The 14814-nt window shown below is 38.9% G+C and overlaps 1 protein-coding gene across 1 annotated transcript in view; it reads left to right on the top strand.

Moving 5' to 3' along the window:
* The first annotated feature begins 5810 nt into the window (after positions 1-5810).
* LIMS1 (LIM zinc finger domain containing 1) overlaps positions 5811-14814 on the top strand; it is a 167933-nt gene continuing 158929 nt past the window's right edge. Inside the window, exon 1 of the mRNA XM_054592019.1 lies at positions 5811-6026. Within this exon, the coding sequence (XP_054447994.1) occupies positions 5995-6026 (32 nt within the window). The 5' untranslated portion in view covers positions 5811-5994. The remainder of the gene's footprint in view (positions 6027-14814) is intronic.

Genomic DNA, 14814 nt, shown 5'->3' on the forward strand with positions numbered 1-14814 from the left:
CACGTCAAGACACATCATCATTAAAAGGCAAATATCAAATACAAACAGAGAATCCTACAAGCAACAAGAGAGAAAAAGGTAGTAACATACAAGGGAGCCCTGATATGGCTAGCAGCTGACTTCTCAACAGAAACACTACAAGCCAGAAGGTAATGGCAAGAAATAATCCAAGTAATGAAAGCAAAAGCCAGCTGTCTCAGGGGGCGACGTGTTATGTGGAGCGCAGTGTGCTCCTGAGTCTGAGGGTTACTGTCTGGAGCCAGCTGAGGAGGGAGCAGGGCTCGGAATCCCACAGAGCTCGTCCCAGGGTTGTCACAGATGGGGGAAATAAACACGAGTCATCACAAACACTCCCCTGTTTGCCAGGAGAGGGGACATGGCAACTTCCTTCTAGTGGAGAAGGTCCTGAGCCCCTTTTTGCAAAGACTTTTATTGAGAACCATACGCTCATCAATCAATGTAAAAGGCTATGTTTACAGAAAACAAATGAGAGCATGAATAAAAATTGGAGGAACACAAGAGATCTATCTCAGGTCAGGGTCTATGAATAATGTGAATTTCCTTCCCAGTATGAGCCGGTTATCATCGCTTTTGAGGAAAGTACAAAACATACTTAGAGGAACTTACTTCTAGGCCTGATTGTCCCCTGAAACTGCCTGATCCAGTTTAGGGATATACCTGCCTTTAGCTATTGTTTCAAGCCTGAGCCACGTGGGTGAGGCAGAGCGGCCAAGAGGTAAGCTTTCTTTCAGATAGAATGAAGACTCCGGCCATGTCTAAGCCTAGCTGAGGGGTGTGGGCCTTTTTGCCCTTTCTCCGTGTCCCCCCAAGTCCTTGTCCCGACGCCCTTACTGGCCAACATCTATCTTATGTCATCTCACCCCATAAAACAACTTACCCATCATCAACAACCGTCCACCACAGGGCCAAGTAGGGTCATGTGAGGGAGGCAGGGACTGTATCCCTGCCAGGGGAACAGGTTTTGTCTCCTCAGTGGCCTGTTTTCTCAAGACCTCCTTGATTATTTCCAGCCTTGGGGCCCTCTCACCTGTTGGGGAGGCTACAGTTCCTTAAACCAGACGGGGCGTTTCCCAACAGCCTGCAGCCGACTCTGCTCTACCCAGCAAGGCTCTCAATTAAAATGGAAGGTGAAATAAGGAGTTTCCCAGACAAAAGAAGGCAAAAAGAATACACCTCCACCAAACTAGCATTGCAAGATATGCTAAAGGGACTGCTTTAAGAAGATGAAGAGAGTCTATGAATACCCAGTCCCTTTCAGTGACCAATACTTGATATTACCAATATTTTTAATAGTTATTAACCTGATTGTGACAATGATGTTATTTTGTTACTTTATTATTTGTTGTTACTAAACCTGTTTTTGTATTTTTTTTTCCTATTTCTATTATTTTTAAAAAGCTTTAAATGACTTTTTGGTATTCCTTATCCATTTTTTGACTAAATGTTTGTAGAATTTTTTCCCTAAAATAAAACTATTAACCCTTTTTTAGATGTGTTGCAAATACTTTCCTATTCTATTTCCTGTCCTTCAACTTTTTTATATGTATATTACTGTATAGTCTTAAATGTTTAATATAGGCATATTTTCAATATTTTACTTTATAGCTTCTGGGTTTGAATATTTTACTTCAGGGTAAGAAAAATATTAGTTTGTATTTTCTCTTAAAACTCCTTAGATTTTACATATTGATTTTTAACTCACCTGAATATTTTTTGTATAATGTGTGAAATAGGGCTCTATGTTTGTTTTATTTCAAGCAATAGTAGTCCACACACCTTGTTTGTTGAATAAGCCTTATTTTCCCCATTGATTTGAAATATCAATTTAATCATATATTACATTGTTAGACAGATATGTACATTTGTTTCTGGAATGCTCATTTTATTTCATTGATCTACTTGATTATTTCTGTGCTGGTGTCATGTTGGTTTAATTGCTGAGACTTTATAATGGATTTCAAATTTTAATATTTTATAATGGATTTTGACATTTAAAAAATAAATCAATCTGCATGTAAAGAAAAAAAAATGAAGGAACTCCTACCTTTTGCGACAACATGGGTGGAACTGGAGAATATTATTCTAAGTGAAATAAGCCAGTCATTAAGACAAATACCATGTGATCTCACCTATAGTGGAATCTATTCACGAAAATAAACTGTTGAACAAAATAAACTGCAGGCATGTAAACATGGAGCAGACTGAAAGTGTCCAGAGGGGATTGGGACGGAGGACAATGGTGGAAAGAAGGGGAAAGGACTAGAGAAAGAACACGTATGAATGACCCATGGATTGGTCAACAGGGTTGTAATTGTCTGTGGGAGTTGGGGGCAGGTAGGATGAGTGGAGGAGGGCAAAGCGGGGGAAATTGAGACAACTGTCATAGAATAAACATGATTTTTTAAAAAAGAAAATAAATAAAATAAAAAGAAAATCCTCATCATTATGTTGCAGGTAGAAATTTGGTCCTTCCACGGGATCATAAGAAAAGCACTTCAAGGACCCACACATGAGAGTCTGTGGTATGGCAGCGGTATTTGAGGGGAGATAGAAACTGTTCCCTGCGTATTCAATTCACTAATCTCCTTCTGTCCCACCATGGAAAAAGACCAAGCATGTCCTCAGCAAGGCCAAGATGAAAGCCAATGTCCAAAGTTCCTGCTTCATATTAAAGTACAGTCCTTTAGAGTGCATAGATGTTTGCTAAATGGTCTCAGCCCCCATCCAGGTTGGCCTGATGATGGAGTCCATGATGTTGCGAGAGAACTTAGTTCTTTTGGAGTCCACACCATCTGCTATGGGCCTGGTAGCTGCTGGATGCACATAGTTGTGTGTTCCTCGGTAAGAAAGCACACAAAGAAACGGGAACGGGCAAGTGCATCACCAGGTGGGCAAGAAAGAGAGAGCTTTTTTATTACCCTGGGGTTTCATTAGCTTGGATTTGGGATGGGTCAGGTGCCTTTTCAAAATGATCAATGACCTTCCCAGGCTTCCATGGGCTTCAGATGGGCCAACCTCCCAATCAGCCTCCTCTTTCCACAGGCTAGACTGACAGGCCTCTTTGGTCAAGCATCTCCCCCTGTACCATTTAGATTTCTATTTCACATGTGTCTGCCTTCCCCTGTTCTCACCTGGTAATCTAGTATCTGATAAGGAAAAGGAGTGTTAATTCCTTTTGACAGAGAAATGCTGTAATCTCCTGGGGTGTGAAGCTGTAGCTTCCTGGCTAGCAAACAGGCTGTTTTCCAGTTTATTAAGCTCAGTATCTAAGTCCCTTTTGCTCTCCTCTTTCAATATCTAGCAAAACACCAACAGTAACAATTGTCATTTAGTTTATAAATAGTTCCCTAGGTAGCTTTAAAACTTATGCATACTGTTTGTAGGGTAAATAGAGGTAGTCTGGCTTCCTTACCCAGGTGTCTGGGTAACTAAGGGAAGTAGTTTTCTCATAGCATTATAGGGGTCTGATAAAGTAGTGTTCTCACAGCCTTGAGAAAGGGTCTCATAGCCTTGAGTCTGGGTCCGGTAAACTGTTCCCATAGCCTTGAGTGGGCTCGATGTGTGGTATGAAGCCCTGCGGTATAAGGTCTGTTGACACCCTGCTGGTTTTGTTTGTTTTAGAACTTAAGAAGATAGGGGCTTCTCACTGGGGGCACAGACATAAACACTCATGGGGAATGCAAGGGCCCACACTGGGTGCCATGCAGAGGGGACAGGTGATATTCAGTGTGACACGCAGCTTGTAGGTTGTGTGAATCATCTACCCTTGAATAAAGGTATGTCAGACATCCCAACGGCTTTGCGAATATTCTTCCATATGTGTAAATCCCATGAACCTGTCTGGCCCTGATCAGTCCCAACACACTGTGTACACATAAGAATACATCTGTAAGATAAATTTCAAAATGTGAATTTCCTGGATCAAAGTGGAGCTGAATTTCACATTATAAAGTTGCCTGCTTGTCCTTTACAAAAATAACATGGTTTTATTTTCCCATCAACAGTAAATCCAAGCATTTATTTCCCTGTATTGTCATCAAAACAGCATATTGTTCAATTGTTAATCTATGTGAAAAATGGTATTTCAAGTTTTTATTGGATACTTTCTTGTACTTTTACAAATTATTTGTATTTCTTTTTGTAGATGAAAAAGGGGCCACATACTAAACCTGACAATCTCAGGGGAGGCCTGTATGGTGACCTTACAAACTCAGAGATAGAAAGTATACACATAGGATGGTATGAAATTAAAACTTTCTAACTTAAACCAGTTCAAGGCAGGCAGTCATGTCTTAAGGCAGTATTTTTCCCTAACAAAGGTCAATCTTCATTTTAAGTAAGCCTGTCTGTTGTTTTTTTGCATCTAATATGACATACCTTTGACATACTAACATCATTTCTTTTTTTCCTCACCCCTAAAAGCACAACTACCACGAGAGTAGAGACCACCAATCCCCTCATTGTTATTATTATGTTGTTAACTGTTAACTCTCCTATATTCTTCTCTGTAAAAGTATGTGTCTGTCATTTCACTTTTTATGTAATCCCAGAGGTTCCCACCCTTTGCTTTCTCCCACCTTCCTTTGATTCTGATGTATACATAAGTGGTAAAACTGTCATTTTCCAGAGCATTTTCTCAATCTCTTGAGATTTTTTTTACTGGTAATTGTTGTCAGTTGGCTCAAATAAATGCATAAAAATTCTTTCAGGTTTGGATGTTTCTTATGTTGACTCCTCCCCCCCCCCCCCCGCCCCCCGAGGAAACCTGTGTATACACCTTGTCTTTTTCTGAGCTGTTGAATGTTTTTTTTAACTGATTCTTTTGTCATATGAACAGTAGACCTTTTTTGGTCATCATATTTATTGATTTCAAATTTTATGACTTCTGGCATTGTGGTCTTGTTTGTAAAGTTTCTCTTTGCTCCATTAGTTTTTTTCGTTTTGTTTTCCTCCTATGTTTTTTGTTCTAGTACTTCTATGTTTTTTCACGTGTAAATGTTTGCTCTTTTTAGAATTTATTTTGATTTAAGGCTGTCAAAGGCATCCAGTGTTTTCCTGTCACGTAGCTAGACTAGTAGCAGACAAGAGTTTCATTCTGTAATTAGAAATTAGGTATAGTTATAAAATGAAAATCAGATATCGTAGAAGAAAGCATTCATGGCCAGGGTATATAACCTGTATCAGATGCTTCGCGGATTTCAGGTTTTGGTAGAGGGAATGGGCAAAAGAAAGTGAGGAAAAGGCGGAAAGAAAACAATGCAGTAAGACTAGAGAGTCTCAAAGAAAGGTTAGATTTCCTAATTCACAATTCCTAAACGCAGTTGAAAATCCCAGTGAGCCCCCAAGAATGTGTCAGGCGTTCTGCACAGACAGGGATGCAGTGGTGGCCAATCCGGATGAGGACACCACTTTTTCTTATGGAGTCTCCTCAGGGCCCCTCAACAGGACAGGGTGAACTTCGCAGGCCCTAACACTTTGCGCCCAAGGCCTGGGCCAGAGCCACTAGGCCCGTCCGCAAAGCAGAATTAGGGATGTTTTGGGGAAAGAGAACCTGGCCGGCTCCTCCCGCTCCCGGTGGACGACGCTCTCACCCAAGGGCGTAGTAAGACGCCAGTCCTAACCGTTTGCCTCAAGCCCGGGAGTTACCGCGAGTCCCCGGGTCACGGTCCGACAGGCCCTCTCTTCTTCCGCGCGTCGCCGCCCGGGGGGCGGGGCAAGGTGTCTAGAGCCGCCGGTCCCGCCGCACTTCCACTTCTCGTCAAGCGCACGGTGCCCCGGCGTCGCCAGCCCAGCCATTTGCCGGCTCCGGAAGGGAGGAGGAGGCGACGGCCTTCCCGCCCTTGGTCCGCCTCTCCTTCCTGCCGGAGGTCCGCCCACCTCCCCACGCTCGGCTCCATCGAAGAGGGAAGAAGGCTAGCTTGGAGCGTCTGTGGGAGACGGGGTGCTGAGACGTCGGCGGCTCACTGCGGAGAGATGCTGGGCGTGGCGGCAGGAATGACCAACAGGTAAGGGCCGTGCCCCTGCCACGGCCTCCCGGCGCTGAGCATCCGACTGGTCAGAAGCCCTGAGTACCCGGGTTTCTCGTCGGCCTTTGTCCCCGCGCCTCTTCCGGCGTGGCCGCGTCCCTCGCGGGACTGTCTGGGCCCGGCCGCCCTCCAGGCCGCGCTTCCGCCCTCCCTGGAGCTCCCTGCAGCACAGGGCCTACTTGCGGTTCCTAACATATGTTTTAATAGTGTGAGTGTGTCCGATATATTAGGAGCGCTTGAGGGCATATACTGTCTCAGTGCTTAGCAAAGTATTCAACAAAAAATATTTATTGAGTAATTTATATTCTAACAGTTGGACTATAATATAGACCAGCGGTCTTAGCACCCATTTTAAAAATAGGAAAGAATTTTTACTTAGGATGGTTATGACTATAGTTATTTACTGTATTAAAAATGAAAACTGAGACATTTAAAAATACTTATAATTCATTTAAGAAACAACTCCATGCTACTGCTAACATACATAACACATTTTTATGAAAATAGTAATATTCTAAACAAAAGAATTCGTGGGAGGAGCGGCATTCCTGTACATTTTGCAGCTCTTTTAAATATCTGACACAGTAGAAGACAACTGGATTTTCCCATTTTCTTTGCCTTCAGTTTATTGCGATATATTTTGATTGAACTATATGAAGAAAATCTGGTCTTACAGTAATAAGTAGTTGGAAAAAGGAGTATTGTAATAGCTTTTCGGGTAATTGTAAGTATCCTTTGTTACTAGATCCAAACGAGATAAGTAGTAGTTTCTTAGAGATTAGTGTGGATGTGGAATCTGAAGCCTTACCGATGAACTTTCACATGTGTTACATTAAAATTCATTGGTCTATCCTGCCATTAGAATGGACTTGTTAACCCATTTTAACTTCTTATGTTTGTTATTTGGAAAATATTGCTTCACTAAGTTAAGGCAGGTCTTCCAAATGCTGACACATTTCATTACACAGTGTCACTAAATCACATTTGTTAATATCACCACTGATTTCCCTTAAGTATTGAGAAGCTGTCAGACTCATGGGGGTGGATACTAGTTTTTCAGCATTCTAATTCTCAGTTGAAAGCTTAATTTTTATTATTGATAGGCAACTATTATCAATTATTTTCCTCACAGTGACAGGTTCATTTTGTTCAGTTTCAAGAAATGTGTGCCAAATATTGCACAAGTCTAAAAGCCATGGTTTGTGTGTCTGTTTTTGTTTCCAGTAAAAATGGTATCATGAAAAAAAGCATTTAATCTCGTGACTGAACCACATGTACATGCATTTCCTCAAGACAACTGGCTTTCCTTGGTATGCAGCATAAGTGCTTTATGCATACCTCATTTTCATCACAAGTGACAAAAATTAAGGCTAAGGGTCATGATTAAATAACATTCATAATTTGTACTGTACAAGGACACTTTTCCTTTTTAAAAATCTATTGAATATTAAGTTGACACAAAATTTAAAATATGTGTGAAATATAAAGAACAATGCCCTGGTTGGTGCAGCTCAATGGATTGAGTGCCAGCAAGTGAACTGGAAGGTTGTTGGTTCCAGTCCCAGTCAGGGCACATGCCTGGGTTGCGTGGCAGGTCCCCAAGTTGGGGGCATGCGAGAGACAGCAGACAGATGGTTCTCTCCGTTTCTTTCTCCCTCCTTTCCCCTCTCTAAAAATAAATAAAATCTTTTTTTAAAGAAAAGAGCAACAGTACAATGGATATACAGTGTAAGTAAAGAATATAAGTTTCCTTTTGAGGCCCTTGAACCCCTTTCTGATCCAGTGTCTCCCCTTGAGCCCATCCCCTTTCCACCCTGAACTTTCCATTAGCAATCCGTTACTTTTTTTGTTTGTGTTAAGTACACTTGTATTGCTGTGCAACCATCACCACTGTCCATCTTTAGAACTCTTCATCTTGCAAAACAAGAACCTTTATAGATTAAAAACTAACTCCCCATTCTCCTTTCCTGCAGCCCCCTGGTAACCCCTGTTTTATTTTCTGTCTCTGATTTTTGACTATTCCAGTACTTAATGTAAGTAGAATCATACAGCATTTGTCTTTTTGTGTCTGGCTTATTTCATCTAGCATAATGCCCTCAAAGTTCATCCATATTCTAGCATGTGTCAGAATATCTTCCCTTTTTAAGGCTGAATAATATTCATTGTGTGTAATGGTATTCATTTGTTTATTCAGTCATCCTTTGATGAGCACTTCAGTCACTTCCATGTTTTAGCTATTGTGAATAATGCTGCTGTAAACATGAGTATACATACGTTAATTGAAATTTTATTGTAATTGTAGATTCACACTTAGTTGTGAAACAAAATAGATCCAGTGTGTCCTTTACCCAGTTTCCTCCAATGATGATATATTTGCAACATTGTAGTACACTATTACAACCATGATACAATCAATCAGTGTTTGGATTTCCCGTTTTATGTGTGTGTAATTAGTTCTGTGTGTAGGTCACGTATCTACCACCACAGTCAAGATACAGAACAGTTAATTCCATCAACTACAAGAATCCCTTGTGTTGCTATTTTATACACACACCCAGTTCCATGTTTTCCTTCTCCACAAAACTTAGCAACCACTCATTTGTTCAAGATTTCTAAATTGTCATTTCAGAAATGTTATGTAAGTAGAATCATACAGTATAAAACCTTTTGGGATTGCCTCTTTTATTCATCTTAATTCTTTGGGGATTTATCTAGGTTGTTACATGTATCATAATTTGCTCCATTTTACTGCTGAACAGTAGTCCATGGTGTGGGTGTATGACAGTTTAACTATTAACCTATTGAAGAATGATTAGGCTATTTCCAGTTTGGAGCTATTAATAATAAAACTACTATGAACATTTATGGATAAGTTTTCTGTAAACAAAAGTTTCCTTTTCTCTGGGATAAATGTCCAAGGGTAGAATTGCCAGGTTGTGTGACAGACTTTTCTGGAGTGAAATTTTCATCACGCACACTTAAAAAAGAAATTGGCCTTTTTTTTTCCTGCAAGTACATGAAGAATTTGGTTATGCTACCACCGACTTGATTAGTACTAAGAGACCAGCAGTTTTATCTACAATTGCTTTTGCATTATCAGTAAAACTGTCACCACAGTGCAAAAGTCTACGTCAACTTTTCAGGAACTTCTTAGCATTATTATGAGAAATACATAGTTTTCATCCTCTAGACCTTTTGAAAAGGTCTTAGAAATGCTCCCTGGTGTCCTCTCTCCAAGTTTCCAGACCACACTTTGAGAACCACTGTTAATGACATAATCCTAAATGATGAGGGAAGTGCAGGTATTTGGGTTATTTAAAAAGGAATGTATACAGAGATTTCTTTTAAAGATATGTACTGAATGCTTGTTGTAGTGCGTGCTTTCTAGTTTGGGGGAGTTTTAGTGGGACTTAGTAACTAAGCCATGAAAAACCACCATGAAAAAAGCAACTTGCTTCCCTTAAGGATTTTCCACTGTTCTGAAGAGTGTAAATGTCTTGGCAGTGTCTTCATAAAACTTCAGTGCTCTGTGTTTACTTCAACAGCACATACTCTGTATATTAAAATTGGAACGATACAGGGAAGATTAGTATAGCCTCTGCACAAATTTGTGAGGTGTTAACATATTCAAAACAAAAACAAAACTTCAGTGCTTTATGCCTGTCTATATGGTGAGGAAACAGCTCTTAATTTTTAAGAAAATTAATGAAAATTTGATGGTAGAAAAGATACTTTTTGCTTTTGGTTGTTTTGTGCCCTGTAAGCCTAGAAAAAACTATCAGGACTGTGCTGTCATGATTTTTTGTTTTTAATCATTTCCATTTCTTTCCTTTGAACCATCACCTGGATAGCTCTTTCTCTTGCTAAATGTGGGCACAGCAAGTGAGCTTTCCTTTCTGCCCCTCTACTGGCCAGAGAAACTTCAACAGCTACAGTAGATTAGTGATGAGAGCAGAGCTTTCTTCTGAGAATAATGTTGTGTTTGCTTTTCAGATGATCATTTAAATAAACCTCAGTAGAGGTCATGTTCATAGTTAGGGTTGCACTTAACTATGAAGAAGGAAAAATATCTAATCATTTGTCAATTTTAAATTTCTTGTAATTATGTTTTAAGCTGTGGTTTTCCACCCACAGATATATCATCTGCATTACATGCTGGAGTGTTGCCATGTTGTCTTCCAGAAACTTTTAATTGTGAGATCCCTGAGAGGCAGAGCAGCATTACCTGCTGCCACATGCTGTGCATTCTTTAGCAGCCACACTGTCCCTCCACATGCCGACACTGGCTCTTCTTTTTTACTTGATCTCATCAGACAGTTCCACCACACCTCACTGGGGGCAAGTAGGGAGCATTTTCCTTCACATTTTCTTCATGTTGGAACATGTTTTGGAGTTGGATGAGTCTACAGTGACATTCAAGAGAGGTTATGAAACTTGGATAAACCAGAATCTGAATGCATATTCTGTGTCAGGTAGGAAAAGGGTGCTAGGAATTGAGCCTGAATGCCAACAGATGGGGGTGGGAGAGACAATATTCAGCGGTAGCATGGTGAAGTCTGGAGCCTTACCAAGTTGTCTTAAAGTAAGATAAGGGATAAAAAAAATCTACAAAAAAATATTTATATATACACATACACACATTCTCTTTGTACAGAAATTGAATCAAAATCATACCGTTGTGCAATTGCTTTTTTTCAGGATTTAAAAAATTGTGGTAAAATGTATATAACATAAAAGGTACCATCTTTATCATTTTTCAGTGTACATTTAGTGGCATTAAGTACATTCACATTGTTGGGTAACCATCAACACTATCCATCTCCAGGACTTTTTCATCATCCCAAACTGAAATCTGTGCCTAGTAAACAATAATTACCCATTCTGGCAATTCCTTTCTTAACTTAATCAGCTGTCTTTGAGGTTTTCCTGTGTGGCATATCTGGATTATCTACCTTATGTTTTTTAACCTTAGTTTTTATGGCTACGTATTATTTCACAGTATACATGTGATATAATTTAAATAACCAACCCTTTGTTATTACAAATACTTTGTCCATTTGTGCCAGTGTTTGTGTAGGAGATCCCTGAGTATAGAGGTGTGCGCGCGGGTTGGTTGGGTTTATGTTGCAATCCCAGCTCTGTCCCTTCATGGCTCTATGGCCTTGCCTGGTTAAACTTTTTAAGGCTTAGTTTCTTAACTTACAGCGTAATACCATTTATCTCAGAGAGTTGTTGTGAGAATTAAATATGAAGGCAAATATAAACATCTGAAAGGATATGAATGAAATTATTAATTGATTGTTGCCCCTGATAAGGGAATCAAGCAAACCAGGGAGTTTAGGACTCTAGAATGAGAGGGAAAATTTTTACACTGTCTTGATTTTTTTTTTTTTAAACCACATGCATGTAGTAATTTTTAAAGAATTTAACATGATGCCAGGAGCCTACTGGATGCTCTGTTCATGGTAACTGTAGTGGTCGGTGTGAATTTTTCTTACCACCCTGCTTCTTTTCCCAAATCTACAACTTCTGACTGTACCGTGTTTGTTAATGGCACACTAACATAGTGAGTTTTCTTTACTCTGTATATCTACTTGCTGAGTTCCTATTTTAGAATTTTCTTTTGAATCCTTTCTCTTTCTTACTACTTTCTTACTGACTTCATTTTCACCCTCATCCTAATTATCTTTCAAGTGAATTAAACTAACAGTATTAAGGCTGGGAAAGATTTTAACGAATGCAAAATAAAAGCCCAGTGCATATTAAACATATGAGGTGAAACAGTAGTTTTGATGTGTTCTTGTTTTTTTTACTTACATGTTGAGAAAATACAGATTCTTTTAGAGGGGCTATGGAATTTGTGGTAACATTTACATAGTATATGCTTTATTAACATATACTAAAAATACAATTACAGTAATGTGAAGATCTAAGAAATTTGCACTTTGCTGTCCTGTGTAGAATCTGCCTTACTAATACAGTAAGAAAGAGAGGAGGAATGGATATTGGGTGGGCAATTGCTGTCTGTGCCCACAGCTGCTTGTCCCTCTTCAATGAAATGGATTCAACAATTTTTTTTTTTTTTTTAAATAAGCAAGCACAGTGCAGGTGCAGCAGTGGAAGTTCAAAAGGTGAATGAGACTCGATCCCTCCTCTTGAGAATCTTTCAATTTAACTCTTGCATTATTCGTGTTGGTTCCAGATTCTCCTAAAGCAGCATTTTGGTCATACTACCTCTCTTTTCAAAATGTTAAGACATCTTTTTATTGACTGCCAAATAAGGTCCAAATACTAGAACCTGAAATTTAAGGCTCTTTGTAATCTAGCCCCCAACCTGTCTTCATAGCCTATCACACATTGTTCCTTTATTCTTTGTTTTGGTAAACTCTAATCCACTTGCCATTTCTGGAAACACCTGGTGCTTTCCCCGTCAGTACTTTTGCTCATGCTGTTCTCTTGAGCTAGATGACCATCTTCTCCTGTTTCTTCTCTGCATTGAGCCCCTGTTGTATGCTAGGAAATTAGAGATTCAGAGCTTGTATCTGTCCTTCCAAACTATTTTAACTTCTTTTTTGGTAGTTATCAACTCCTGTTTTGTATGATAATTATTAGTTTATATGTTTAATCTTTTCTGTCACATTGAAATCTCTGGAAGTAAAGGAATATCTTATCATATTTGTTAAATGTCCAAAGAAAAATAAATTGGATTTAAATGAGCTTTATTTCTCCTTTTATTCCTTCAGTTTTAGGAGATTGAAAAGTTCAGAGCCAGTTCTGCATAGTGCTGGGAGCATTGTTTGAATAAATTGACAAAACTTTGAGTAAGACAAGATAGCGTTCACCTTTGATTTAACTTAACTCTACAGTGTATTCTCTACTAGTGGCAGAGACCCAATATCCAGAGAACTTTGGGAGTAAATTCAAATGAAGTTCAGTCATCTCTGGTTAGATTATTTCATTTTGCTGCCAAGTCATTCTTTTGAAAACTTTCTGATTAATAATGACCATTATTAATTACCTAATTTGATGAAAAGTACTTTAAATTTGTGAAACATCTATGTAACAAACCTTACTCTCATAGCTGCACGATGAAGTGGAATCTTTATGTTCACTTTGTAGATGGTGAAGCTGAGCTCAAAAGGGTAAGAATTCACAAAGTCACAGTGATGGATTTGGGGTTCATACTGAAGTTCCCTGCAGAGACCTGTGTCTTCTCAGTCCACTCTTCAATGAAAGGTTCACAGCTCCCTAAGTCTCTTAGGTTTCAAGGCTTTCTCTTCACATGCCCAACCAACTTATTCTTTCTTTAGCTTACATTATCTTACTGCCAAGACATATTGCAGTCCTTCTTTCTTAACACGGCTTTTCCTTTTCTAGAAGGTGTGGGTCTGACATCTTACTGTTAAAGCCCAGGCTAAACCCTTCTGTCTTGAAGATGGCTTCCCTGACTGTTTCAACCTCTATTAGTCTTTTCTCTTCTGACCTTATAAAGAACTTATCGGATAAGAAAAAATTCTTTACTTAAATTTAGTGTGCATCTACTTCTGTATAACACACAAACTTCTGCGATTTTCCCTTTGGAATCTTGGCCACATTTGCAAATTTGGGGACATATGTTCTAATTCATTGTGTCCATTGTGTAGACTGCACTGTGCTATGGGATCATACATTGTCTATCTTGCATTGTAGCTATTTGTGTACAAGTACTATAGGAGAAGTTAAAAACAGTTTTTTAGATAAACACAGAAATAATCATTTGTCACCAGTTGTTATAGATTTATTATTATATTTAAGACTTGACAACCAGTCAAATACTTACTGAGCTCTTTCAGCAGGTAGAGATAAGTCAGTCAGGGCAGTGTTCAACCAGTGGCCTGATTGATTTGGACCATTTTGGGGAAATTCAGAATCAAATAGAGCAGTGCTCTCAGGACGTGGGCTGCGGACCACTCACGGTACAGGGCTTACAGATTGTTTATCCTCATTCTTTACTTCTTGGGTGAAGAAGAATGCCATGAAATCTTGTACTTTTAAATTTTTTATTATGGAAAACTTCAGACATACAAAAATAGAATAATGTAGAACAATGTGCTACCATTTAGCTTCAATAACTGTTGACTCAGAGCCAGTCTTTTTTCACTCCTCTCTCCCTATTGCCTATTATAAGGATTTCAATAGGTATTCTTAAAAGATAAGGACTCTTCTAAAAAACTTTTTAAATATAACTACAACATCATTATCACGCCTAAAAGAAAGATTACTAATAATTTCTTGGAATCATTGACTACCCAGTTGGTTTCAATTTTCCATATATCTCAAACATCCATTTTATTTTATAGTTTTCCAGATTGGGATCTAAATATAGTTTATGCTTTTTGATAGCTTGGTAAGTAAGTTTTTTTTTCTTCTAACAGATAGGTGCTTCTTCCGTTTCCCCCTTGGTCTCCATCTTGTGATTTTGTCGTTGTTGTTGTTGTTGTTGTTAAAGAAACTGTTTGGCTTGAAGAATTTCCTATGGTTGGGATTTGGCAGATTGTGTCCTCAGAGTAGAGTTAGTTAAACATTTTGTTTTGCGTTCTACATAGCTAATAAATTGGTAGTTGGATCTAAAAAAGCAGTTCTCAAACTTCTTGGTCTCAGGACCACTTTACACTCTTAAAAATTATTGAGCACCCTGAAAAGTTTATTGATATTTGCTATGTTTGAAATTTAATAAATCTTTTGTATGTTAACATAACATTTTATAATTATTTTCAAAAATAAAAAA

Source organism: Pteronotus mesoamericanus, unplaced genomic scaffold (genome assembly GCF_021234165.1).
Source record: "Pteronotus mesoamericanus isolate MK-2021 breed Mesoamerican mustached bat unplaced genomic scaffold, CSHL_Meso_final scaffold_31, whole genome shotgun sequence".
Lineage (NCBI taxonomy): Eukaryota > Metazoa > Chordata > Mammalia > Chiroptera > Mormoopidae > Pteronotus > Pteronotus mesoamericanus.